General features: G+C 38.9%; 6 protein-coding genes across 7 annotated transcripts; 2 read left to right on the top strand and 4 right to left on the bottom strand.

Moving 5' to 3' along the window:
- Positions 1-3,875: 3,875 nt before the first annotated feature.
- On the bottom strand, positions 3,876-6,885 carry LOC116301481 (kelch repeat and BTB domain-containing protein 8). 2 transcript variants are annotated; one of them, XM_089039292.1, is made up of 3 exons: positions 6,782-6,885; positions 5,865-5,959; positions 3,876-5,206 (listed from the first exon to the last, which is right to left on the bottom strand). In XM_089039292.1, exons 2-3 carry the CDS (start codon positions 5,926-5,928, stop codon positions 4,551-4,553), a joined length of 720 nt encoding a protein of 239 aa, XP_088895418.1. In that variant the 5' UTR covers positions 5,929-5,959; positions 6,782-6,885; the 3' UTR covers positions 3,876-4,550. The 2 variants fall into 2 exon arrangements, with proteins under 2 accessions (XP_088895418.1, XP_088895417.1); XM_089039291.1 differs by having other exon boundaries at positions 3,878-5,206; positions 5,631-5,959.
- A 150-nt stretch (positions 6,886-7,035) lies between these two features.
- LOC116301488 (uncharacterized) lies at positions 7,036-9,331 on the bottom strand. Its single transcript, XM_031710559.2, has one exon. It carries the CDS (start codon positions 9,148-9,150, stop codon positions 7,042-7,044), a length of 2,109 nt encoding a protein of 702 aa, XP_031566419.2. The 5' UTR covers positions 9,151-9,331; the 3' UTR covers positions 7,036-7,041.
- A 144-nt stretch (positions 9,332-9,475) lies between these two features.
- On the top strand, positions 9,476-13,387 carry LOC116301498 (Rieske domain-containing protein). Its single transcript, XM_031710568.2, has 3 exons — positions 9,476-9,633; positions 11,774-11,962; positions 12,239-13,387. The coding sequence occupies exons 1-3, from the start codon at positions 9,573-9,575 to the stop codon at positions 12,469-12,471; spliced, it is 483 nt and encodes a 160-aa protein (XP_031566428.1). The 5' UTR covers positions 9,476-9,572; the 3' UTR covers positions 12,472-13,387.
- Positions 9,860-11,661, top strand: LOC116301491 (serine incorporator 1-like). Its single transcript, XM_031710562.2, has one exon. It carries the CDS (start codon positions 10,283-10,285, stop codon positions 11,567-11,569), a length of 1,287 nt encoding a protein of 428 aa, XP_031566422.2. The 5' UTR covers positions 9,860-10,282; the 3' UTR covers positions 11,570-11,661.
- A 1,031-nt stretch (positions 13,388-14,418) lies between the features above and the next one.
- Positions 14,419-18,645, bottom strand: LOC116301497 (ADP-ribosylation factor-like protein 1). Its single transcript, XM_031710567.2, has 10 exons — positions 18,632-18,645; positions 17,944-18,097; positions 17,751-17,854; positions 17,289-17,323; positions 16,874-16,924; positions 16,611-16,625; positions 15,953-16,080; positions 15,539-15,586; positions 15,261-15,391; positions 14,419-14,958 (listed from the first exon to the last, which is right to left on the bottom strand). The coding sequence occupies exons 1-10, from the start codon at positions 18,643-18,645 to the stop codon at positions 14,928-14,930; spliced, it is 711 nt and encodes a 236-aa protein (XP_031566427.2). The 3' UTR covers positions 14,419-14,927.
- On the bottom strand, positions 18,255-26,673 carry LOC116301489 (sodium-dependent multivitamin transporter). Its single transcript, XM_031710560.2, has 15 exons — positions 26,211-26,673; positions 24,655-24,720; positions 23,604-23,655; positions 23,257-23,324; positions 22,724-22,878; positions 22,508-22,648; positions 22,165-22,294; positions 21,914-22,002; positions 21,483-21,595; positions 21,301-21,371; positions 20,804-20,890; positions 20,154-20,329; positions 19,586-19,686; positions 19,358-19,506; positions 18,255-19,086 (listed from the first exon to the last, which is right to left on the bottom strand). The coding sequence occupies exons 1-15, from the start codon at positions 26,547-26,549 to the stop codon at positions 18,985-18,987; spliced, it is 1,839 nt and encodes a 612-aa protein (XP_031566420.1). The 5' UTR covers positions 26,550-26,673; the 3' UTR covers positions 18,255-18,984.
- Positions 26,674-27,303: the final 630 nt, after the last annotated feature.

Below are 27,303 nucleotides of genomic sequence, written 5' to 3' on the forward strand. Positions count from 1 at the left end.
ATGGAAGAGCTGCTCATAGTCCCCAAAGACTCAGAGTAGCGCAGCACCACGCGCCCGATTGCACTCTAGGCATGTCAGTCTTACATTGCCTCTACAATGGCCGCGTTTATTATTTATGCGATCCACGGAGAACTGCTGATCGTCATTTGGGTCAAACCTCCATAGTAGAGGCATGTTACATTTGGCACACCTTGCCCCTTTCTTATAGACGTCGTCCACGCATAAGTCAAAGACATGACCCTTCTCTTCGTCGTGTCTTTTGTAGCGAAGGAGTTTCTTAGCAATGTTCTCTTTGGCTACGTCCTCTGGGGTGCGGTCGTAGCGCAGTTGCGGACCCCAGGCTCTTTTTAACTGCTTGGCATATTCTACGCGGCTTACGGCAGTGTAGATAAGGTTGCTCCAACACAGCCGCTGGTCTATGATCCATAAGGTTTCTTTTATGGTAAGCCCTTGCGCGCTGTGGACTGTCATGCAATAGCCTAAGCGCCAATCTGGATGGGAGGTAATTCTTTCCACCTTTTCTATGGGTACCCAGGCTTTGTCATGCGTTACCGCGTTCTGCAGTTGGATGTCGGTACCAGGTACCCAGACGTCTCTTTTTTGCATGCGGGTGTCGTGGGGTTTATAACAAACAGGTACGGGATGCGTAGGGAAGCGCTCTCGGTGTATATTGAGTAAGTCTTTCTGTATGCGAGACTGTGCTGCGCGTTTGCTGCTCAGCACCAGATCCTTTGGATGCCATGCGTAAAGGAAGTCCTCGTATTTCTTCGCTCGTACGCGTTTGCGCAGTGTTTTGCATTGGTCGGCGTCACTAAGGCCCCTTAATTCCGCTTTCAGGTTCCTTACTTGATCCTTGCTGCGGTAGTCGGCGTTAATTTCTTCAGAGTAGTCTACGAACCCCTTTAGCCATTCGTGGGGCATCTCTCCGGCTATTGGAGGAGGCTGGCAGGGATCTCCGGCGAATATTACTTGACACTTTCCACGGAGGAATTCTACGAATTCTTTGAGGATTTCTAAAGGAACGGTGCAAATCTCATCCCAAAGTATCACCGGAGGTATGTCGTGGATGGCTTCTGGTACCCACTTTTGGCCATTCCAACGGAAGAAGCTGTGGTAGGTCTGCGCGTCGTAACCCATTTCGCAGATTTCTCTTTCCAAACGATGCGTTGGCGTTAGCACCTTTATCTTAGGAAAGAGTTCTAACACACGCGTAGTCTTACCGCTGCCTCCTGTACCGTAGAGGTAAGAGAAGCGTTGGTAGGAAATGGGGTCGGCAACCGAAGGCAGTGGCTCCCCGGTTGGTTCCACGCTACCGCAAAGATGTTCTCCGTGATATTCTACACGTTCTCTCCATGCTTTTATCTCCTCATCTTTAACGCGCCATTGACCACTTTCCGCCAACTCATCTTCGGTGTAGAATTCTTTCATCTTCTCTAACACTTCAGGCTTTACGTACAAGGAATCCGTGGCTACGCGCGGAACGTCCTCTTTGTCAAACCGTAGGAGCATCGCAAGTAGGTTAATATGCGCATATGCTAACATACTCGCACGCAGGTGGTAATATTGCGGCCTGTGGTCTTGGTAGTAACAAAGTGCATTCCATTTCTGTTCTTTCTGACCTTCTATGAAGTAGTCCCATTTCTCCACAGACACCATTGTTCCTTGTTCGTGGGCGCGCTTAATAAGGAAGCTTAACTCTCCTTCGTCTGTTATCAGGCGTCGCTGCATGTGTTTCTCGCCCTCCTTAGCGCCCTGCGTGAATTTTCCTATGACAACGCGTGCTGTGGGGTTGTGTTCTGGGAGCCATTGCGTAAAGGCGCCATGACAAAGTATGGCTTCGTGCGCCGTGTATTTTAAAAGCTTGCGCTCTTCAAAGAACTTCAATAGAGGTACGGGTATCCATTCTTTCTCTTGTAGATGCTTCCCGTACCACGCGTAAATTATGGGATGTAAGTCTTTAGCCAACTTCCAAGACGTTAATCGTACGAATCCAGTTGCTGGGGCGTCGTAGTGACCGTCTAACGAAACGCGGAAGAATTGGGAGTCTGGATGTCCGTAACGGTCGTAATATTCCTTACAATCCCCTAGACCTTTAAAACTTGCAGGGTAACAGTGTTTCATATCCAGCGACACATACTCATCTTTGTCGTACTCCATGTTCCACAGACCACCGTGACCGTGTTCTACACAGGCTTTGGCTATGTCTCCGAACTCTTTTGGGGCAGGTTTCCATCCATTTCTTTTCTTTGCGGCTAAGAAGTCCAAGCTGCGACTGCTAAGGACCTCGTCAGAGAAGTCTTCCCCTAAGGTCTCACAGGCGCTTTGAATGCGCTGTTGTTCAATTTCGGGTCGATACAAAGTGCCGTCTTGCGTCATAAACTGACTTCCTTCTGAATCCATCAACCAAATGGAATTCTCATGGATTAACTCTGCCAATGGAGAATTCTTATAGACCTTCGTTTCCTTCTTTCTTGGGAATCGCAGTTCGCGCCAGGCGTGCCCATTGTGCTGGTAGATGACTATAGGCGCACCACGGCCCCCATATTTGTGTGTTCCGGAGTAAATAAAGCCGTCGGTGATATCTTTCACATGGATTCGCCTCTCCAGCGCCGTTTCTAACTTCTTGATGTTGTCTATCGACCCTCCGGTCCTATTAGTATTTTTTTCCCATTTCCTGATGGCTTCTCTTCTCTTTAAAGTCAGTTTACCGCCCCGAGAGGAGTCTTCAAAGAACTCTCTTACTAACTTCCCTACGCAATTACCGGGATGTCGCATCGGTTTCAACTTCTTAACGTCTGGCGTCTTTATCTTGTACGCACCGTAAATGACTACGGTAACAGGGTAAGCAACCTCGTAGAACAGCATGTCTATTCCTACCAATGCTCCCGGGCGTGTGTTTTCGTTTAAGACAAACAGGTCCTTCTTACCAGACGCCCTGATAGGATTGCGCCCCTTTTCTATCATCCACTCGCCGTCTAAATACTTTATGAACGTTAGCTCCAACCGGTAGTTACCTTCGGGTATTAAGTTAATTATTCTTTCAGCCCTTTCTTCTGTCATCGTCTCGTCCGTATCTCCCTCCATAAATGTTGTGAAGGCAAAGTCAGCATCCAGGCGATCCAACACCTGAGTTCGCAGTCGGCGCACAGTTTTATTTCGAATGCTTGTGATGGTGTCCATCTATATGTAAAGGATATTTTAACCTCCGTTTGCGGTTCGACAACTAGCAGCAGTAAGGACTTATCGCGCGGCTTATTCCCGCTGCCGGCGCCTTCCTTAAACCGCCTGTAAAACCCGTAAATCTTTGACATTGACCGCGAGTCCCCCTTACTGCTGCTCAGATCCCGTTGCCAGGGAAACGTGCTAATTAAGTGGAACAATTGCTCAAGGTCATTTATTCTGATGATGCTTGTCCTGTCTAAACGTTCGCTTGGACATATCTGAATTAATTAAATACCGACATTTTTACCAAATTAACCTAAAATTTTGGACTTAATTTGTACTTAATCACTTGTTTTAAACTAAATTGTTCATTCCGTCGTGGTATATACATTGTATTTTGACTATTTTCCTTAGTTTGGGCCGTTTAAGAAGATCAGATATATTAAAATAGATGCTTTTTGACAAGTTTTTAGGTTATTTCAAGACAATAAAAGAAAAGAAATACAGTTTTGGAAACTATAATTTAGAAAAATTAGTTAACATTATCAATAAGTAATTTGCATAAACTTCAAAACTGTTCATATACCGCGTCAAACGCATTATTGCGTATTTTTTGGAGACGATATTCAAAGTAGTTTAAAATGGAAAATAAGATCATATTTAGTGTGTTAACACCGTATATAGTAAAATTCAAGCAGGTAATAATGGTTAGTTATAGTTTATTTCAGTACTTAATTTGCATATTTCATGAGACATTTTGGTAAAAACGCGAAAAAGTCCGAGGTTGCTGTGAAGAAGATACATAAAAAGCGCAAAATGTTTTTATGAATCCACTTTTATCAACCTTTGATCAATAGATTGAAATAAAAAACTTAAGTAATCCGTTTAGGACTTGGGAGGAAAAAGCTTTTTAGTGAGGGGTGGTTTGTCTTGATTTCAAAAAGCCGTCAAATGGGTATGAATACTTATTTTTCTCCTTTTTCCCCTTTTGCTTAACATTCAAAATTTTGCTTATTTTTGACACTAGAATGAATGTAAAAGTCAGGAAAAATAATAGTTTGTTCCAGCGTTTTATATTTTGCGAGCGGTGACGACTTAAATACGGGCAATTTTCAATTGATAATAAATGCAAATTTAGTGCGGATAATGGTGCATGGTCCAGGATTTATGCGCTGTAAAAAAATCATTTTGATGAATTTCGAGAAAATAAAGTCATTTTCATTACTTACTAGTAATTACCTTTCTATGGCAAAAGTTTGAGGGAAAACTATTTTCTGACCCGAAATGCAGTGGGCCTCTTTTACAGAGACTGCCTCTTAAATCTTAAACATGCCTTCTCGTGAATGGATAATGTCTAAGGAACATTTAGTAAAGATACTCAGTTAAGCTTATTTAAATCTGGATTTTCTCCCTGTGGCTCTAGGAACGTTCATATTTCCTACAATTCTTGCTACCTTATCATCATGTTCTAAGTCATACAGCTTGATGAAGAGATCATCGAAATGTATGGCATTCACTGCGTCATTAATGTCGCCGTCTTTGTGATAACGCTCAATTCTCTTTCTGCAAAATATGCAAGAGGAATCAAAATCCTTCTTAACATGATGCACGCCTCCGCCAAACGAATTAAATGAGGAATCTGATGAATGTGATGACTGATTGTCACAGCAGTCTGTGATGTAGCTTCTTGATATCCTGACTGATAATTCCTCATAATAATCACTGACCAGCTCGGAACAAATTTCAACATAGTTCCCTAACACTTTCTCAAGTTCTTTCATTCTTGCCATGCAGAGTTCGAACTTCGATTGAAACCCCAGTTCAAGAAAGTCGGCACTCTTCTCCAGATCATTAGAGGATTTAAATCGAGCTTCTTCATTACATTTTTCCATGACATCTTCAAGTCCAAAACTGTCAGCAGTGTTGTAGCGGTGAAGACAGTTTTGGTCATTGATGCACTGCTTCATATACTGGCCACAGTGTTGCAGGACTTTATCCACTTGATACTCTCTGCCAAGTTCTAACAGAAACTCGTAGTTTGTTTCTGAGAAATTTAAAAGACGTATAAAATCCATTAAACAAGGACGACGGGAGTTTTCATTTATGTTTACTACTCTTCCCATTAGACCGAGGCAGTTGTAAATTTTTTATGGCCTTGGTACCGTCTGTTATGTTAACCGTAATTACATTTCAAATCGTCCACGTGATTGCAATGTTGTACCACTTGACTGAATTTTGAACACGTGGTGTAAAAACTTGTCCACGTGGTACAACATTGGCATCACGTGGTCGATTTGGAATGTACTTCTGGATAACATAACAGACGCTACGAAGGCGATAAAAATACCACAACTGCCTCAGTCTACTAGGAAGAGTAGTACGTGGGCGGATGAGATATAGTGGTAATTTTGCCTACCCCCTTCTGAGGTCCTCTAATGCCCTAACTAAATGAGACCCTCTCAATATACCTGTGACTTTTTGTTTTGTATCATCAAAACAAATCACTTTAAGGAATTGCTCGACTTCATCAGCACGTTTCCCTGGTAACGGGATCTCCCTGGCAGTACGCTCTAAGAACTGGGACGTAAACATGGCTTCGAACACCGGGGACCACATTGATAGGATGCATTTGTGTACATGAAATTTGGTGTCCTCCAAAATAAGTACTACATCACTAAAGTGCCAAGGGGACGAAAACTCACGAGGGGTTTTATCGCTGATTGTCTCCACATCTTCCACATCGATATCATTTATGGTCGTCTCCATCTTGAAATCAGTTCTAGATAGGATGCCAATGCTACATGAAGAAGAAACAATAAAAGAAATGACACCAAAATCTAAAGGGAAAATGTAAATAATCCTGCATGCGATATGCATTGCATGGGGAGTCAGTCCAACTCACTCGAGACTACAAATAATTTTGCAGTGCACATTTACTTGATTGAGCTTATGACAAAATGTTGGGTTGAGCATCAAAATTACATAGATTTTTCTGACAGAGGTTGGCGACGACGTAAGACCATTAGACAAAAACTTCTGACTCATGTACAGTACATAGGTTGGTTTCTGCATGGTTTCGCATCTGTCTCGTGCGGAATGTTCAACAGCCTCGTTTGCGCATGACGTTATACCCGCCATCTTGGTTGAATTTAACAAAAGAGTTGTCATTGAATTCTTTTGTTATATCAACCAACATGGCCACCATGACTTTTGTTATTTCATCCCCGTGGGAATGATTGAAAACAAGCAATTGCAAGTTTTTAATATGATTCTTTCTGGTTGACAGCACTAGACATTGTTATCAGAGTTTGAACATCATTTGATGCAGAAGTAAATGATGTTCAAACAATTTTATCAACTGATTGAAACCACAATAGACAAAGATTTTGAAATACAACGCTAGTCGTCCCGTGCCCTAACTTAGATCAGCCAAAAGATTGAATGTTCGATAAAAATTTGAAGGTTTGTAAGTCTGGTTAGAGATCGACCAAGTGATTTTAAAGGATTATTCATTAATGAACTAACTACTATCAAAGAATATAAACATGTCAATACTTTCCATTATGATATAAAAACTGGTCATAAGAGAATCTATCCAAATACTTCAAAACCAACTTACCCAAAATGGTAACGAGAAATATAGACGTAGCTTCAAGTTGAAACGGTTGATGACAAACTTCCTGCGCGAATATAAATTAATTTCTTGGAACTCTTCAAGGCTGGTTGGCTTCGAGGTCAAATGCGTAACAAGCCTCGTTCACATGTTATGTTTGGCCGGAAGAAAAATTTTAAGTTCTCACATTTTTTCTTCTTTTTTAGATTTTATTTATTTATTTATAGATTTTTTTTTACAATAAAATATATTTCTGTTCAATAATTCTAACTCTTGGATAATTCTATTTTTTCCATAGTTGGTGTTTCTACATCAGTACCATAATCAAAGTAATTACTTCTAACTGTTGACTTATTTTTCTTGTTTTCAAGAGTCTGATTTGAATCCTTGATATTATCAGCTTCACTAGAATCTCCACAAAGCCCCAGCACATCCATATCGTGCAAGATCTTCTTCCTTGCTTCCTCCACCGTTAAATTTGTGTTAGCAACAAGTGGTGGTGGTCTTGGCCTGGCTGATTTAGGGCGTGGAAATTTGGGGCGTGATACATTACCATTATTTTCTAAACTAGATTCAACAACTCCTGGAATAGTTAAATCATCCTTGTCAGATAAATTTTCACTGCCATGAGTTCTAATTGTTGCATTTGTAGTAGAAATTCCACTTGGTGCTTTATAGCTAGGAGTTTTTTTGTTTGTGTTTTTATCTTTGGATTGTTTTTGAATTTCAGCATCAAGGACCGCCAAAACTTTATCCATTGAAGGCTTCAAATCTTCACATTTTTCTGTCACCTCTTTACAAAAGTAGACAGCCTGTTTCTTCTTAGGTAGCCCCTGGGTTGAAGGCTCACCAGATGAAACCAAGTTGTCGGCAGGTACCATTGAGTCTTTACCATCCAAGTGCTCCACTTCAGGGCAGTCGCACCCCTGGGGTTCAGGGCGTGGTGACTCATGCTCAGGCACCCACTTGTATGTTTTTGTCTTGGTAACAGGGGCTGATCTTGGAGCCGAGCGATGGTAGTTTTTTAACCCAGTATCTACTCGTTTCCTAGGTGATATGATACTTTCGACTCTTTGTTTTCCTAGTTTTGCTATAACAGCATCTAAGTGAGAATCTATTAATTCTCTTCTCTTTTCAATGATACCTTTCTTGTCCTGCTTCTGCTTAAGTTTTAACCATTCGTCATAATTAAGATTATGCATTTTTGTTGTTTTATTGGTTTGCTGCTTCTCATTTTGCGTAGTTGTTGCAGACGCAGCTGCAGTTTTAGGTCTAGCAACAGTTTTTCTTGTTGTTGTTCTGGTGTGTGCAGTCTTTGGTCTTTGTGAAGTCATCTTTGGCACTTCATTACTGTCTTCTTTAGTTAAATCTCTTACAGGTTTGATGTTACAATCATTATGACCATCTTGCAGCTTTGATAATCGAGAACTAGAGTGACCAGATTCATTCTTGCTGACCTTTGATGTTAAATGTCCACAAACACTTGAATTAGTGCTGTCAAAATTTTTGTTGCTCTTATTCATTGCAAATAACTTTTCTGAACTAGAAGTAGGTTCCTGGCTTTTAAAACCCTTAATAACTCTATACTTGGGGGGTGGGGGAGAGTGTGTATTTGGTTCATCTGAAGCCATTTCGAAGGGGGAGACCTTGGGGTGATTTTGTCTCCATACTTTTCTGGCTTCTTTTCTTTTAGCTCTGAACCATTCACTAACTCTCTTGTCTGATTCTTCAAACCGTTCATTTCTTATGCGTTCCTCTTCTTCAAGAGCAGCTCTCTGAGCTCGTTTAACTTTTCTTTCTTCTTTTCTTCTTTTTCTAGAAAGTTTATTTTTCTGGTGAAGCCAAGCTTGTAATAAAGGATTCTTGGTATCTTTAAGTTGATGTTCTGACCTGAAATCCTTTCTTGTACCATCAGGGTTTTTAGTTTTGTCTTCTTTCTTTACTTCTTTTTCTCTTTCTTGACTTTTACCAGTTTTCAAATCCTTTGAGTCAGAAGAAACCCTCCTTCTTCGCTTTTTCTTTTCATCTGATTTATTCCTGCTCTTTTTACCATTCTCTTCTTCATCACTTATCCATTCAGTATCTTCAGGGACAGAAAAAAGTGGGAAAGCTGAGAGCTTAGTTTGACAGCTTTTTGATTTACAACGTTTGGAAAACAGCACAGGATATTGTCCAGTTGGACCAAAGTTTTCTTTCTTCTTTGTGGCTTTTTCTGTGAATTCATCGTCTTGATTGCTGTCACTCACTTCGCTGATAGTTCCTTGTTCTTCTACCTCTGTATTTTCGCTGGATTCATTGTCCAGGATTTGTTTTAAAAGCACGAAATTCACTTTAGTTGATTTAGCTCGGGACGGTTTTGGCTTAGAGTCAGCCATCTTGAAAAAATCAGGATCTTTAGTTAGAAAACTTCCAACTTATATTTACGAGAGTGCTTTATAAAATGTCAATAGTCAAGAAACAGCTTCTCATTTGCTAAATCTCTTAAATAAGGATTCATTTTACTTGACATTTCTAATGATAAATGAAAGCACTTTCAACCGAACTGTTAGAATAAAAGTAAACATCTTTCCTGATTACCATAGCAATTGGCTAAACATTCTTCCGAACAACAGTCGTGAGTTACTCGGAGACAAAATAACCAATGGAATTTAAACCGATTGAACTACGAAAAACTATCGAATGAATATTCTTGGAAAAAATCGATAATTATTCGTCTTCCAGGAAGGTTTCAAGATTCCAAAATGTCGGAAAGTTGCAGAAAAGAAATGTAGAGAGTTTTATTTGCAATGCTCCGCAAATGGCGGGCGAAAACAGGGACAAGGACTTGTACTTTCAGGTAGAAGGGATAAAGTATGAAGGTAAGGGTCTTTAAAGCTAAAAACTATAAAATATACATTATAAATATTCATGTATTTTAAGTACATTTGTACAATTTTTATTGTGGTTTCCTGACAAAATACAAAGTAACTTTAAGAATATCGTTTTTTTGAGGATAATGTCTTCTTTATTCCTTTATGATATTGTGTAAAATCTCCGAAATAATTTTATCTTCGATGTCGAAAAATCATTTTGAAGATTGTAATTTTTATCCACGTGTGGCTTTAATTTTTCGCGCTAAACATTGATTAGGAACTTAATGACAGAGATTTTATCCATCGTTTGCACGTTCAGCTTTAGTCTCTTTGCAAACTTGCTTCAGATCATAGTTAAAACAAGTTCAGACTGTTCTAAACTAGCATAGTTGATGTCTAGGGTTGAACAGGTATCTGTCATGTCATATTCTAAATGTTGAGGTTTCGTGTTTTGTAGTGCTTTATTTTTAGTTCTTTAGTTTTCGCTTTTCGTTTTCATAAATCTTCCATAATTTTGCCTTTTGTGCCATTTTCCTTGGAAATGATTCCAGTTTATATGGATACCTTGAATCTTATGATAGTTAAACAGCTGTTTTGGTAATACTTCAAGATTAATTACCAAGCAATTTTGGCAAATTTATTATCAAAATATACCATGGACTTCCAGCTTTGTAGCGTGTACACATCAGTGGCAAAACCTGCAGCAGGAAAGGTTATTTATCTTGGATTTTTATTCATTGGAACATTACTTTCTTTGTTGGCATTTTTTCCTGGTGTGCGCAGCTTCTTCGTATGTCATTCCCAGTTCTGCGACAGAAATTTGAGCTTTGAAAAATGTGACATGCTGGTTGGACATGTGTTGCTTTACCGTGTCTACATTGGAATGATTATATTTTTCTTCCTAATATCAGTAATAAACTGCCAAATGTCAATCTTCTCATCATTTGCAAGTGTCATCGAGAATGGTCTGTGGTTTTTGAAGTGGAATCTCTTTTGTTTCTTTGTTTTGATATCATTGTTAATCCCAGAGGGAAGAATTTGCCATACATTGATGCATATTGGATGGATTGCAGCCATCATTGTCATATTCATGGAATTAATTCTACTAATTGATTTTGCAAAATATCTCAATAGTTACTGGATTGAAAAGATTGAGACATCTTTGAACTCCAAGTTATGGCACTTTTTGCTAATTTTAATAACTTCACTCTTATACACGCTATTTATTGCTTTTACTATATATTTTTATGTTATATACAGTACAACAAAAGGCTGTCATTCCCATTCAGTATTCATAGCCGTCATTGTTTTCTTATGTCTTGGGGCATCACTTCTTTCATTCCACCCAAAAGTTCGAGAAGCTGGTTTGTTGCAAGCTGGAATGGTTGCCACATATACCATGTATTTAACCTGGTCTGCGCTCTCGCACAGTTCTGATAAAAAATGCAATCCTAGCTACCTGACATCCAATTGGAATGACACCAAAGATGATTACTTGTTCTCCCTCAAGCCAATAATGATAATAGATATAACGATATTATTCGGCATTTTGTTTTATGGGATTTATCGGGTAAAGAACTTGAATGAGTTTCTTAATAACTTGCATCTAATAAACTGTTGTAGTCAGTCTGACGAAGATGACACTGATGAACCTATTGAATCAAATGAGCAAGCTATTCTCTCGTCAAGTTATCTCTCCTATTACATATGTATACTGCTTGCAATACTCTATATATTAATGGTAGTTAGCAATTACTATACACCAGAGGGAATTCTGGGTACAAATAAGGTACTGCTGGAGACAAAGGATGGTATGATGGATGTTAATGAGTACACTAAAGAGTTTAGCATGTTGACGGCAATGTCAATCAAGATGACTATGTCATTTGTGTTTGTACTGATGTTCATGTGGACAGCTGTAGCCTCTCTGTTATCCGTATAATAATCTAATATGTTTAGAATTTTTATAATGCAATTTGTCTACTGTAACATTTATGAATTCTGTTGATTTATTTAAATGTAAATTCCTCAAAACCTCTAGTGTTATGGAGTGTGAGTCATTGTGTGTTTGTGGGGGGAGGGGTGAGCAAATGAATGCCACCCCCTTTCTAATAAATACCCATGCAATTTGTGCATTGCATTTCAGACATTGCTGAAATGTACGACAGTGAGGACCAGCACCGCAGAGAAAAAGGGTTAAACAGTATATCAATACATGCCAGTAAGACTCGTTCTCTAGCAGTAGGAAAAGAAGTAACAGTGAATAATCATAAAATAGCCTTGTTGAAGTACAGAGGGATTGTATATGCTATGGACTCCAAATGTCCTCACATGGGTAAGCCTGTTTCTATCTCTTAAAGATAACCCTGTAAAGTCATTTATATAAATTTTGTAGTTAGTTTGAGGTTGTGTATCATAGAATTGCATCACTACAATATTTCACTCAATGGATACTTTCTTGCATTGGCTATTGATATTTTTAATAGCAAACAAGTATTTGAAAAATATGATGGCAAAATTATTGTGGGGTCTATAGCCCCCCAGGCCATCCCCTCCATGGTCCCTGGACAATGGTGTTGACAATGTATTATTTCAACTGTTTTCTTAACAGGAGGGCCACTCCATCTTGGTGATATAGAGGAATTAGGAGAAGCAAAGCTACCTTGTATTGTGTGTCCATGGCATAGTTGGAAGTACAGTCTTAGTACAGGAGAAATTAAGTCACCCCTCTACCAGAATGTCAAGGTGACCGTATACCCTGTTATTGTCAAAGATAATGGCTCCTTGCATGTTGGCTTTGAACGTATCTCACCAGATTACTTTAATTGTATTATGGACTTTTAAAGTCAAAATTTTTAAAAATGGGTCACAGAGACACTGGGGATTGGATGAAATAACAAAGCAAAGAGAGAGAGCAGATTCTGTGTTAGCTAATGTATATATATTTTAATGTCTTAATGAGTGTTTATTGTTCTGTATTACTATCTCCTTGTTATTCTATCCAATCAGGAGTGTCTTAAACATCATTCTGTGTATTGCCCTATAAATCTGAAAATATGAATGGAACATGTCTGAATAATATGGATTATCATATGACCTGTACGGCCCTGCTCGCATGCTCTAATAAAACCATTGGAAAAAGTCATGTGATGGGGGCCGGACGGGTTGACATAAGCGGGTTGGAAAAATCCGTCCGGCCCTGCTCGAATCTGCGCGCTATCTTTTTTTAAATTATTTTTATTTTCGTGAGGGTCATATGATAAAATGCTTATTGACTGAGTTAGGTTGGGCCGTACAGGAAAATATTTGGCTCTCGGTCATTTGTACAGACCTCGCTGTGCTCGGTCCGTACGACAACACCTCAAGCCAAGTATTTTCCTGTACAGCCCTCCCACTTATTCAATAAGTACATATTATTTTGGAAAGAGAAGTTGATATTGAGAAAATGTAGCCAATGTCTTTAATTTGTTGAGGGATGGCTATAATCCAAGTTTTATGGCGTAATTTTCTCTCTAGTATAGAGATGAGTCAGAAATATATTTTTTGAAATTGTATTTTATAGCATATTTTCTTATAAGTTTGTGTTCCGATTTCATTTTAAGTACAAAAACATATTAGCTTTGTATAATCAACAGGTTTTTATTATCTATTTATTTTTATGACAAATTTGGGTATGAATAATTGTGAGTATCGTTGCCATGCAAAGCAGTGAACTTTGCAAACATTGTTTGGGAATACAAAATAAATGAGTTTGTGATAATCCGAATCCATCATCATTTTTTAACATGCTCTTCATCAGTGTCACACAGCAGTAATGCTCATTTGAATCACTACCCTGTCACACAACAGTTTGGTCACACTCAAGTTACCATCTTGTCACAACAGTGATAGTCACACTCAAGTCACCATCTTGTCACAACAGTGTGGTCACACTCAAATTTCCATCTTGTCACAACAGTGATAGTCACACTCAAGTTACCATCTTGTCACAACAGTGATGGTCACACTCAAGTTACCATCTTGTCACAACAGTGATGGTCACACTCAAGTTACCATCTTGTCACAACATTTTGCTCACACTCAAATTACCATCTTGTCACAACAGTTTGGTCACACTTAAGTCACCATCTTGTCACAACAGTGAAAGTCACACTCAAGTCACCATCTTGTCACAACAGTGAAAGTCACACTCAAGTTACCATCTTGTCACAACAGTGTGGTCACACTCAAGTTACCATCTTGTCACAACAGTGATAGTCACACTCCAGTCGCCATCTTGTCACAACAGTGAAAGTCACACTCAAGTCACCATCTTGTCACAACAGTGAAAGTCACACTCAAGTCACCATCTTGTCACAACAGTGAAAGTCACACTCAAGTTACCATCTTGTCACAACAGTTTGGTCACACTCAAGTTACCATCTTGTCACAACAGTGATAGTCACACTCAAGTCACCATCTTGTCACAACAGTGTGGTCACACTCAAATTACCATCTTGTCACAACAGTGAAAGTCACACTCAAGTCACCATCTTGTCACAACAGTGAAAGTCACACTCAAGTTACCATCTTGTCACAACAGTTTGGTCACACTCAAGTCACCATCTTATGTTTATATATTCTAGTTATACAATAGTGTCATGCAATGGAATATCCCACCTGTCACTTGTTTTTTCTAGTATACATGCAATCCTTCTTTAAGTATGTGAATACAAGAAAATAATAATGAAAAAATGGCATATTGCATGACTTCACTCGAGAAAGCACATACCATTAATACAACACTAAAAGTTCTATTTGATCCTGCGTTTTTATTGATTATAAAATATTAACATGGTTCCATATTACAGTACTAAGCAGGATGTTTGTACGTCAAATAAACCAGAGTCTTTAAAATGTTCATATTACGACATGTAAGCAATACCCTGAATGCTACAAAATAATTGATATGTAAAGTAAACTAGTAATTGTTTTATTGACAAGAGAATAAAGAACACTTCTGCACAAAAGCATCACATTGACCTTGAAACATAGAAAAGAAATACCTTTCTTATGTTCTTTCTTCCTTTTTTGGCCAAAAAAGTAATTACGTTATTAAGATGCATAATTTAACATTAAATTTTTTGACTCTATGTTTTATCACCATGGATACCAATTATAAATGATGTGGTCATGGAGACCAAGGCTTGTATGAGAGCAACCAATAAATAACGTCACTCAATCTAGTTCAAATTATGAAGATGGTGCTTGGTGTTTTATACTGTATAGTACAAGATAATGATTTAAAAATACATTGTAGACTACTGTCTTGCTTTCAGAGCATCTACAAGCCTGGTGTAAAGAGAACAAACAAATTTTGAGTTGGTAATCCAATATGATAATAAGGAAGGGAGAGACTAGGGAGAGTAAGCTAATTAATATTTTTGGGTTCAAAAAATGAGAGTGAGACTGGAAAGAGAAAGTATAGAGGGAGACTGGAACTAGGAAGTAAAGAGAATGAGATGGAGGGAGATTGGAAAGAGAAAGTAAAGAAAATGAGATAGAGGGAGACTGGAAAGAGGAATAGAGTGAAAGTTGTGAAGACAAACTGGGAACGTTAAGTGTGAGGTGATGTAATTCTACCACAGGCTTACCATTCCATAGCTTCATCAAGACCCTCTCCCTTAACAGCAGATGTCTTGAAGATTGCCCATGTTCGATTTTTTAGTGCTGATAATCCAAGCGCATTTGATACTTCAGTAGATGATAATGCTCCTTCCATATCCTGGAATATGTACATACAATACAATCATGGTTTATCATTAAATATAGAGCTTTTGAACACAACTTAGTTCGTATGTTTTCTTGTGTTATGCTTAAATTTTGTGCTCTACCTGAAAGAGTGGCAAGCATGATATCTGGTAAACCTCACCTGTTTATTTGCAAACACAACAAGAATTGCTTTTTTCAGCTCATCCTCCTACAAATAAGACAAAAGAAATTAAATTAAAAAACTTAGGCATGAATTTTTTCTGAGAAAGGGAACATGGTGCATTTTAGATCTTGTGTTCATCATGTCTTTTATGGTGTTGTGAGTGAACATGATGCATTGTGGTCTTGCTTAGGTACAAACATATTTTGTTCATGCCTTGTATGGTGTTGTGAGTAAGCATGGTGTATTATGGTCTATAATCTTAGTCAAAAATGTTGAGAATTTTTTAGTTTTAATGGTATTTTCATTAAAAAAACATGAAAAATTCCCCTTAAAACAACCCCCTATAAATAATGTTGTTTCGAGGGATATAGGGCTGCTTTACCTACAGGGACCAACATTGTCCCAACCTACCTCTAACATGCTAACAAGCTCCTGTTTTGATATTCCTATTCTCTCTCTGTCCACACTATCAACAACATATATTATAGCATCTGTATTGGAATAGTAGCATCTCCAGTAAGGCCGTATACTGGTCTGACCTAGATTACAAAGAAAATCATACCTTACAGACAACTTGTTACTGGGGAATGTGCTCGAGAGTCAAAAGAGATAAAAACATAAAACTTAAAGAAATAAAACAACAAACAATATAAAACAAGATGTCTAAGGTTGGCCCTGAAAAACTGTTCTATTTCTTGATTCACATATCCTTTAAGGATCAAAATTTTTGAACAGGGTTGGCATAGTGGTTTACTGATCACCTCTCACTGCTGTGTTTCTGGATCAAGTCTTCTCAGACTGGATCGTATGTGAGTTGAGTTTGTTTGATGTGTTGTTCTCTCCTTTGCCACGAGGCTTTTCTCTAGTGTCCTCCCTCCGTAAAATCAACATGTGAGTTAAGTGTTGTATGTTGTAATGCAATATAGAATTTGGTGGTAGTGCGTGTGGAGGGAACCCCATGGAGGAGTTCTGTACAAGGAGTAGTGGTAGTAAAATAAAGATTTTTTTATAACGTGAGAAAGCCAAGATGATAGATGTAAATAGAAAGAGAAAATCCTGTCAATCTTACCTCCAAGATCCCAGACTAAAGTGATAAGGTGTCCCAGAGGTGAGAGAGAAATAGAGAAAAAATAAAATGAATTTGTATTAGCAGTTATTATTTATTAGTATTGTGGCCAGCCTTATTCTCGCTCTGATAACCTGTGATTCCAGGAACTGTCGTTTACCACAGTAAAACTATCTTTTTGGAAAGGAACTTCTAACATACAAATTAAGCTGACTCTTTGAGGGTGGAGTACTATTAATTGGAGTAACTTCAATACCGATACATACCTTGAAATTTAAGATTTTTATAGGTGACTGTTTCAACATTGAATCCTATGGCTAAACAACAATGACAACAAGAAATTAGTATGAACATTTACTTTGATTTCAAGTTTTTTTTCATGCTTCTTATTTCAAGTAGCGTTTCTTAGGTCTCTCCTCATTTACTTTGATTTCAAGTTTTTTTTCATGCTTCTTATTTCAAGTAGAGTTTCTTAGGTCTCTCCTCATTTACTTTGATTTCAAGTTTTTTTTCTTGCTTCTTATTTCAAGTAGCGTTTCTTAGGTCTCTCAATCTGTGAGGTAGCCATGCCCTGATTTAGATCAGCCTGGAGGTTGTATCTGGGTTCAATCTGTGAGTTACCCATGCCCTGACATAGATCAGCCCAGACATAAATTGTTAGTAGTAGATTCTGATGCTCACTTGGTATCGTAGTTACAACTTCACCGACTTGAAGTCTGTAAGAACAAAAGCCAGAGTAATATAAATAATATTTTTTTAAGCTCTACATATATGGTAACTCAAATTAACTAAGTGTATTTATAAAATGTTTATTATGTGACATCAAACAATAGTATAAACTGTTTTGACATGAATAAACAACACAACTTCTACAAAACCCAATAAATTCTAGTCTGTTTTCTCTATTATTTTCGTTTTTCGATTCAAAATAAAGAGATCTTCGAAATCCAGAGCAGACATACCAAACTGAAGCAAAGAGTTGTAAAGTTAGATTCTCAATACTTTGACATTTGTAATTACATCTATGACGCTTTGTGCTATGAATAATATATCTATCCAGTTCTGATTAACTAATGCAGCTTACAAAACCTTTATTCCTTGGAAAATAATGCAGTTTTTCTGAAGGATTTTCTTTTAGTTTACCTGTACAATATCGTAGTTTTACCAGCGCCATCCAAGCCAAGGATGAGAATACGAAGCTCTTTTTGACCAAATAACGAAGAAAACAAGCTAGAAAAAAAACCCACCTGATAAGATAATAATAAAACTATTAGATGGTACCCTAGAATAGTTAATTTTATTAGTAATTGTGTTTTAAAATCATTGTTTTTCTCACCCATTTTGACTTCTCCTTGGAAAAGAAAGACTTGAACTGGTTGCGTGGCCAATGGGTAAAACAGCTGACATTAAGATTACGGACTCGGGATCCATCAGGCTTTGCGCGAATACCACAGGAAACCCAATCATAACAGGTAAAATCAATTATTCCTCTAGTTCTGATTTATATTCTATTCAATTTTCTCTCTTTTTCTTTTCTTTTATTTCACATTTACCTCGTTTTAATTGCTTCTGAACTTTGTAAACTGGTAATATGGTTCCAAGGGATAGTTAAGCAATGACAAAATCGAAAAACTTCACACCAGAAAATGTATTCAAGAAGAAGCACTTTATTCAGTCATCATAATGATCACATATACGAAAGTGCTGTTCTTAAATATAGACCATTCTGCATTTATTCTAAATGCAGCTCAGTTTGGAAGGCAAAAAACTAATATTTCATATAGTCCATCCGCGCATTCTAGTCCTACGTACTACCGTACAAAATGGCGGTCGCTAGCGTGAATCCTTTTATTGATTTGCAGCGAGTGGGAATCAGTGCTGCAAGGGGTAACGAGAAACCTAACTTAGTTGGATTACAAAAATTGAAACATCTAAAAACGTTGAATTTCGATTTACGTGTAAAAAGGAATGGCTGAAATGATACAATTGCAGAAATGCGGGGACAGGGGAGGGGAGAGAGAGACCGGCAGTCCGGCATATTTCCTGTTACTTAGTTTCACAAGATATTTTTTGGGGCAAGAATGGAAGTTATATTTTACTACGTAAGTTAGTCATACTCGTTTTCTCGAGTTTTTCGCGATGTTATGAAATCAACTTGTTACATCAAAGTCGTACAGATTTGTAAAAACGTTTTTGAAAAATAAGAAGTGTCTCTCTCCCCGTTGGGAATCTATTTCCTTGTCATCACTCAGTCACCCAGTAGTCAGTCAGTCACCCAGTAGTCAGTCAGTCACCCAGTAGTCAGTCAGTCACCCAGTAGTCAGTCAGTCACCCAGTAGTCAGTCAGTCACCCAGTAGTCAGTCAGTCATCCAGTAGTTACAAAGCTGTGTCTTCCATTTTTTCATCTGAACTTTTCGATTTCTTCTTTTCATCAGACACGTCGTCATCCGCGTCGCCCCAGTCACCAATCTTAATGACCTGAAATTTCAAAACGATTATTTTTGATTTTTTTGCTATTGCTGGTTTTCAAACATTACCAAGAGAGTGAAATAAGAAAAGCACGGCGGCCATGTTGGTTGATATAACAAAAGAATTCATTGATAACTCTTTCGTTAAATTCAACCAAGATGGCGGCGATGACGTCATGCGCAAAAGAAGAATAAGATAAAACTATTTATTGGGTTACCTGTTGTAGCTAAAAAAGAAATTCCCATGTGCAACAAAATGTTAATCTACGGGGGGTACTAACCGAAATAGCAGGGGAAATGTCATGTGGTTTCTCCTCTTCGATGTCCCATTCAAAGTCGTATCCAGGCAACCACGATAGCAACCAATCCTTGGTTGGGAACAACAGCTTGGGATCCAGTTCCTCTGCGTAAGCGCGGTCAGCCTTTGTTTCTTTTAAGAGAACAAGATAGTCATGAGTGAAAAATTGAAATTGCTTTTAATAACTATGACTGTTGCCATGGTGACGTACCTGTAACGAGACTGACAATTATGCCAATCACGAAGGACACCATGATAGACAGTCCAGAGAACCACAGATATGAGATGCTGTAGAAGTCAGCTATGCCGTCACTGTATGGAAGTGGGGGAAAAAAATCAATATCGGGTACCCTGTGGAAGCAAGGAAGCAAGGAAGCAAGGAAGCAAGGAAGCAAGGGAGCAAGGGAGCAAGGGAGCAAGGGAGCAAGGGAGCAAGGGAGCAAGGGAGCAAGGAAGCAAGGAAGCAAGGAAGCAAGGGAGCAAGGAAACAAGGGAGCAAGGGAGCAAGGAAGCAAGGAAGCAAGGGAGCAAGGAAGCAAGGAAGCAAGGGAGCAAGGGAGCAAGGAAGCAAGGGAACAAGGGAGCAAGGGAGCAAGGAAGCAAGGGAGCAAGGGAGCAAGGAAGCAAGGAAGCAAGGAAGCAAGGAAGCAAGGAAGCAAGGAAGCAAGGAAGCAAGGAAGCAAGGAAGCAAGGGAGCAAGGGAGCAAGGAAGCAAGGAAGCAAGGGAACAAGGAAGCAAGGAAGCAAGGGAGCAAAGAAGATATTTCCTGTCTTCTAACCTGTGTGGTTTCCAGTCATTCTCGATGATTCCCGTGCTGTTAGTGAGTGTAGCATTGAACCAGGGACACTCCTGTACGGATCTTCTACCAGGGTACTTGTTGGGAGGGTAGATAATAGATCCTAGAAATACCCATGTCGTCATACCAGCACCCACAAAGATCCCTGCGTATGCTCCCTATACATATACATCGGTTAAGAAATATCTATCTTAGTTTACTTTAGCTCATGCCTTTATGTCATAAACATATTACGCGTGTATGAGAATAGACCTCTTCGGCTCTGACGTAATGTTTTCCCATTTCAGATTACATGTCATTCCCTAGAGTATCATTTCTTTGTTTAATGGTTGCGCATGAGGAGACACATGAATATGGATACAACTCAAACATTGAATCTTATTCTCAAGATAATGACACGTGGTCTGAGATGGGAAAACATTACCCCAAGCCGAAGAGGTCTATTAATGAATGATTAAAGAACGCAGTTGCACCAAAAGGAAATATATTTTGCGCGGGTTGGTAATAGGAGCTAAAGCAACATTCGCTCTCCAAGTTGACGCAGGCCACTGCCATATTACCACACGTTTGTCTCATGACCCCGAAGGTCAGGGTCAACATACGGGTATTTGGGTAGATGTACCGTCTTTTACCTTGTAATTTGCTCTTCTAACGAACATGCCAAGCAAAAAGATACCGAGGAGAGGACCACCGCAAATACCGAAGATACTGTATGCAAGCTGCAAGAACAAGAAAAGATGGCTATCAATTTTGACAAATCAGATTTTGAATATCATATTCGATCAAACGAATACGACATCCTAGAACTGCGATACACAACACTGTGCGTAATTAAGCTTCGTATGTCAAAATGACGCACGCGTTTTATTTGGAAGGCGATCAAAGGGCGTCTTTTTAGCGACAGGCCACTAGCTTTTTTCAGTCAATATTTTCTCAAAGCAAGTCGGCTGGCGAAGTCAGCCGTACAATCACCGCGCTTTTTATATATCATGTGAAACGTCTGACCAATCATACTACGCCTTTCATCCTGTCTGGTTGGTTAAACGTTGGTCCAATCATAACGCGCCTTTTATCATGTTATATATCGTTGTGAACCAACCACAGCTTGTGTCTTATATATTCTACTCACCTGTAGTACCATTGTTCCTACATATTTTACGACAAACGCGCCTCCAATGACAATCACACCAAAAGACAGAGCTAATGACAAAAAGATATATAATAAATGAATCGCAAACAAAGCAAGAAGTGCGCAAGCTAGATTTATCGTGTAAATAATAGTTTACTTTAGCTATAACCCGGTTCAATTACCAATAACTTTGCAGATTTTCGCCTGATCTGCATCTGATATATCACGCATCTTCTTCTTGATGATATCTTCAAGTATGACTAGAGCCATGGCGTTCAAAGCTGACGACGCAGTGCTAAGAAGTTAAAGGAAATGTTTTCAACACAAGGTGAAGTACGCCGGTCAGGCGCGCGCTACTAATGTCGCACCTCTCACTAACTGGGTCTTGGATTTGATCCTTTGATCAGTCGTTTAATGTGAGCAGACTTTTTTCCGGGTTCTCCGATTTTCCTTCACCGCAAAAATTAACACGAGGGCCACAGCTGCAGGTTGGTAATTGTCCTTCAGGAACTATGGAAACCGTACCTATTGGCCATGCGTAAGCCAGGCGTGACTAAGATCTAAGCTGTATGGTATTAGAATAGTAAAAGATGTATCTAGATTTAAGACCTACCTTAGTGCGCCTGCGTAAAGACAGGCGGTAAACATTCCCGGCAGCCCTTGCAAGTGTCCAAGTTTATTGATGACGAAATATGGAAGAACCTGAAACAGCATTTTTCAAAATGGTTAAACTTCGATAAATTGATTTATGTTATGATATTGGCCCGAGTGAACGATAAATATAGTTATACTTATTATCCAGCTATTTCATATCCGGTGGTAGCCCGAGTAAAATCATGTGTAATTTCAAGTCAAATTATTCACCTGGTCGTTGCTTGTAATTTTTTTGTCTTTTCTAAGATCACATCCCGCGTAAACAGCAAAGATGACTAGACCATCAAGACAGCATAACGTGACGATGAAGAGAAGACCAGGGACGTTTAGCCAAACCACCCTAAAACAAGATAGTATTAGTTAAATTCGTAGCCTTATTCATTGGCGTCTCTTGTTTTCTCTCTACGATATCTTTCTGGTGGGTTACCTGTGCCCATACTGTTTGTGAGAGAGACTGGTGTTAAAGAAAATTTGTTTCATTTCACCAGGAGTTAGGTAAGCCCACCTCAAAAAACAAAAACGGTTTGACCGGTTTTTCAATTTCTATACTTACTTTCTCGCTGCGGCGGAGGTCGGTACAGATAGGAATCTCTGTACAGCGGTCTGACTGACCGTCCAGACAGGCATTGCGGTTAATGCACCTCCAAGGGTCAAAGTCCAGAATGTGCTGCGAACCTTGGGGTCTGGGTTGAAACTGAGTAAAAAATACATTTTTATAACTATGGGAGAATATCACTATGACTGACTGACTGAGTGGCTGACTACTTACTCAAAGAACGTCATTCTGCCGAAATCCTCATTGATTTGCCATACTTTGGACAGTCCTCCCACCTCAATGCTGCCAACAATGACCACAATGATCAATCCTGCTACCATGACAACGGACTGGAACACGTCTGTCCAGATGACAGCCTTTAGACCACCCTGTGAAAGAAAGTGACAATGGAAGGACTCAAATGATGATGGATGGACACGTTATACGATGATGACGGCGATGATAGAGTGGTGGTAATGATGATGATGATGATACATGATGATGATGATGATGATACATGATGATGATGATACATGATGATGATGATACATGATGATGATGATACATGATGATGATGATACATGATGATGATGATGATGATGATACATGATGATGATGATACATGATGATGATGATACATGATGATGATGATACATGATGATGATGATACATGATGATGATGATACATGATGATGATGTTGATACATGATGATGATGGTAATAATCGATGATGATTATGATGATAAAGATAATCAACCAATGCTTACCAGGCTTGTGTAGAAGGTACACACAATACCAGTAGTGAGAATCGAGGCAGACAGTGGAATACCAGCAACTACAAGAGGAATAAATAAACATCAGCAAGGTTAATAGGCCAACCTCTATTAAACGACCAACCTCTAGTAACCGACCACTGTAACTAAGTCTATTTAGCACCAACCGTTTCCAAACAGGCCCTGTTACTAACAAATCCACTAAAATATAAAACGACCATCCTTTACCTAATTTTAATCATAAACCTGAAGGTTTCTTACCACTGGAAAAGTTCAATATAAATATACCAGGCCAATAGACGCAGATCACATCGTTACTACCACACAACATAATGTCTTACCTGCTTCAAGAGCCAATGAAGGAGCATAGAGAACCACAAACAGATACAAGGTCTTTGAGATAAATAAATAGAAAAAAATAAGATCGGTCTTAGCGTTTATTACTGCAGAGAATAGTCTGTTTGTTTGTTAGGCTGCGTTTGTTTTTCAATGTCCTTTTTCAACAGGCAAAAAATAACAATATAACAAGCAAAAAAAAAAAAAAAAAAACACCTGAATTTGAGAATGGTAAAATAAGTTGCAAAAACAATAGATAAACCAACAATATCAGTGTCCTTATAAGGTATGGCGGCCATTTTGAAACGCGACCACGCCTTGTCATGAGAATGAGTCTGTAAGCAAGATGGTTGCAGCAATGACAGACTTTCAAGGAACCATTGCTGCTTGGTTTTACCGGTAAATAAACCGCTATTCAAGCGCTGTTTAACCCTCTGAATGCTTTAAGCCTCAGTTTAAAGTGCACATGAACCCTTTGACAATACATTCAGTACCGGTTCTGCATAAAGTAAATAGTTGATTGGTAAAATATTTCTTGATTTGAGTGACGCGTCTCTAAGTTAGGAAGGTTTATACTTCCAATATGTTAATGATGATGACGTCAGGTAAGGTATTTGAGTGTTTTTGTTGTAACTAGTAATACTTAATGCTGGTCATTTTGAAAATAAAAATTTTAAATAGCTTTCATGTAAACCATGAGTAAAATAATGATGCTTTTTAAATACTGTATCTATGAACCAGTTCGATTTTGTATATTTAATTAAGCCTTAATAGACGTCACACTTATTAGCATATTGAAAGTATAAACCTTCATAATTTAGAAACGCATCACTCAAATCAAGAAATATTTTACCATTCAACTATTTACTTCATGCATGATCAGTATTGAAAGTATTGTCGAAGGGTTCATTTGCACTTTAACGGTCCTTCTGGTGAGATTTCATTGCGTGAATCGACTTTTTTGTTGCATATTATGATGCGAATGCTCGTTCCCTGATCTCGTGTATCGTCATGCAAACTTCAATGAAAGTTGGAAGCTGTATGAACAGTACTTACATATTCAAGCATGAAGAAAATGCAGCCGACCATCCTGACCCCAACAGAGTAGCGACGCTCAAGGTACTGGGAATAGTAATAGGTACATAAATTAATGTAACAGCCAATCAGAGTACTACACATCACGTGATGTCACAACGTGATACAGAGTAGGTACACTGGTTATCAGGCGTAAGTACTGATTAATATCCGTTAATACCGATGCTACATCACGCTACATCACGATATCACCACGTGGTACACTTTAGAAACTCGTGATCACGTGATCTAGTGAAAATGGACAACGGTCGCCACAGGTATCCAATGACACATTTTTGACACTTTTTAAACACCTTGTTATTCATTTGTTCGGTAAATCTCTATCACGCAGCTTTAATTTTGTACAGCATCTATTTGTTCCCTTATGGGATTGAATTCAGCTCGTAAGCTTGTCAAGTCGAGAGGCTTTTAATGCGAAAGGTTTCATTATGTCCTGCTTGCATCAGGCTGTGGTAGCCCAGAAACAAACAGATTGGCTCCGCCCTTCGCTTTCACAAAAACCCCACAGGACAGCAATATGTATTCTTTAATTTCCCGCCGTTATGGTAGCCTGCGTGCAGCCAAACTTTTCTCTCAGTCAGTCAGAGGTCGGCTGCACGCAGGCTACCGTTATGGCTATCCAACCTTGCTAGCTAAGCTTATCTAACTACATTTTACACCGCCAAAGCCGACCTTGTAGGTACTAAACGCGTTCGTAGAAACACTTTTTCTCGATGCAAATATAATTGAAATCAAAAAAATAAAAATACGTTTCTCTTTCTAAATTAAATCTTAACAGCTTACGACGTCTTCACGTTAAGAAATCACGTATTGATGGATCACACGTGAATGAATAGAGCATGGAATATCAATGAGGTGTAAAATACGATAATATAAACCTCGTGTATGAGCGATGGAGAATTAAACAAGGACATCTGTCAGAGTCGCACACAGCTGGACATATAAAAACAAGATAAGAATAGAAACGGAACTCTTAAGATCTAGCTAGGGCTGATCATGAGACCACGGCAGTTTGATTACTGGATTTTTTTAAGAAAGCCAGCCTTGCAAAGAAAAATATATCCGGCAAACTTTGGACTTCATAGTCACTGAAAAACTTTGTTATTCTGCGATTAGGAGCTAAAATGGCTTTCATAAACACAACTGCAGAACTTTCTCGTGTATTTATTTTGCTATTTCTTTACATGCAAATTTGAACTATTAGTTTCACAGGTTGTGGACTTTTTTAGTACAAAAATCGAATTAAAATATCACGTTCTTTAAAAATATATTGGTTCTAAAAAGGCCAAACAATCTTCCGAAGTGGTTTGAATGTTTGATAAAAAGGGATCAATAATATATAAATAACAAAAACATGAGGCTAATAAGTTGAATAAATTATGAATGTTTGTTTATGATTTAGGGCAAGAACTTCGCGTCTTTTAAAGTGTGATTTCTTTCGCCTAACCTTACCTTAACTACACATTGATGTAAAAAGGTTTATGAGTCTAATTATGGGACAAAAAGCTTACCCTCACCTCATTTGCACATGTAATGTTAATCCTTCTGAACATCGGAACAAAAATAACGGCTACAACTCCGCAGATAATGAAGTACGAGACGATAATAACGTAGTACTGTGCTCCGTACGTGTAAATCTCAGATGGTACTCCGAGTAGCGTGATAGCAGAGAGATACGAGACAAGCAGAGAGATAGCCACTGGTATAATTCGCATCTTACGGTCTGCAAGAAGGTATTCTTTGGTAGTCGTTTGCTTCCCTCCTGGACCGCAACCGTACCAAATCCCGATGGCTGCAGAAATAAGAAGCATGATGCTGAAGACTACATAGTCTACAATACTGAATTTCTCAGCCATGTTGTAAACACAATCTTCCGCCGGCGCTAGTTCCGTGTGGGCAAGAGTTCAAGAGCCGAAGATCAAGAAACTCTGGGATCAACAAATCGGGCTATCTGTGAGTCAAAGCTTATTAATCAATCACCAATTAATTCATTTTAATTATCATAATCTGAACAACAGAGTCATACACCACCGTCTGAACGAGTGATGTGATTGGCTGAGAGATTCGAAGAAAAAAAACAACCAGCGTCACCTCAATCAAATTAATAATTTCAAACATTAACTTCAACAATATTCCCCGCAATCCTCATAGCGAACTATCAACCGAAGAAGGGCTCTCACTAAAATAAATCGAAACATATGACCACACCGAAACCCACGTTAATGACAACACGATTGAGAGAGCTCTTTACATATGCCAAACATTAGAGGGGTTCTGAGGGTAACTGGGTTTGCGATGGTAAGAGGGTTAGTGAGGTTGTGACAGTAACAGTTCAATGCAACAGGGGGGTGAGTGGTGTGGGTGACAGAGGTTGAAAGGGTTGTAAGGGATGCAGGGGTTGTGAGGGTTGCAGGGGTTGCAGGGGTTGTGAGGGTTGCAGGGGTTGTGAGGGTTGCAGGGGTTGCAAGGGTTGCAAGGGTTGTGAGGGTTGCAGGGGTTGTGAGGGTTGCAGGGGGTTGCAGGGGTTGCAGGGGTTGCAGGGGTTGCAAGGGTTGCAGGGGTTGCAGGGTTGCAGGGTTGCAAGGGTTGTGAGGGTTGCAAGGGTTGTGA

The sequence above is a fragment of the Actinia tenebrosa genome, unplaced genomic scaffold, assembly GCF_029948245.1.
Source record: "Actinia tenebrosa isolate PJP-AT-01 unplaced genomic scaffold, QUT_ActTen_1.0 PGA_scaffold6__47_contigs__length_16458017, whole genome shotgun sequence".
In the NCBI taxonomy this organism is placed as follows: domain Eukaryota; kingdom Metazoa; phylum Cnidaria; class Anthozoa; order Actiniaria; family Actiniidae; genus Actinia; species Actinia tenebrosa.

Excerpts from the sequence above, each read along its gene's own strand:
- LOC116301481 (XM_089039291.1), bottom strand. The coding sequence starts at position 5,928 with ATGGAGACGACCATAAATGATATCGATGTGGAAGATGTGGAGACAATC. Across the intron at positions 5,207-5,630 it reads TACAAAACAAAAAGTCACAG|AAACAAACTACGAGTTTCTG; the intron begins GTATATTGAGAG and ends TAAATTTCTCAG.
- LOC116301488 (XM_031710559.2), bottom strand. The coding sequence starts at position 9,150 with ATGGCTGACTCTAAGCCAAAACCGTCCCGAGCTAAATCAACTAAAGTG.
- LOC116301498 (XM_031710568.2), top strand. The coding sequence starts at position 9,573 with ATGGCGGGCGAAAACAGGGACAAGGACTTGTACTTTCAGGTAGAAGGG. Across the intron at positions 9,634-11,773 it reads AGAAGGGATAAAGTATGAAG|ACATTGCTGAAATGTACGAC; the intron begins GTAAGGGTCTTT and ends ATTGCATTTCAG. Across the intron at positions 11,963-12,238 it reads CTCCAAATGTCCTCACATGG|GAGGGCCACTCCATCTTGGT; the intron begins GTAAGCCTGTTT and ends TTTTCTTAACAG.
- LOC116301491 (XM_031710562.2), top strand. The coding sequence starts at position 10,283 with ATGGACTTCCAGCTTTGTAGCGTGTACACATCAGTGGCAAAACCTGCA.
- LOC116301497 (XM_031710567.2), bottom strand. Across the intron at positions 16,925-17,288 it reads AGTTGTAACTACGATACCAA|CCATAGGATTCAATGTTGAA; the intron begins GTGAGCATCAGA and ends ATTGTTGTTTAG. Across the intron at positions 14,959-15,260 it reads CTTGATGAAGCTATGGAATG|GCTTGTAGATGCTCTGAAAG; the intron begins GTAAGCCTGTGG and ends TCTTTACACCAG.
- LOC116301489 (XM_031710560.2), bottom strand. The coding sequence starts at position 26,549 with ATGGCTGAGAAATTCAGTATTGTAGACTATGTAGTCTTCAGCATCATG. Across the intron at positions 23,325-23,603 it reads TTCATTGGCTCTTGAAGCAG|TTGCTGGTATTCCACTGTCT; the intron begins GTAAGACATTAT and ends TTCCTCTTGTAG. Across the intron at positions 21,596-21,913 it reads CTTTACGCAGGCGCACTAAG|CACTGCGTCGTCAGCTTTGA; the intron begins GTAGGTCTTAAA and ends TTAACTTCTTAG.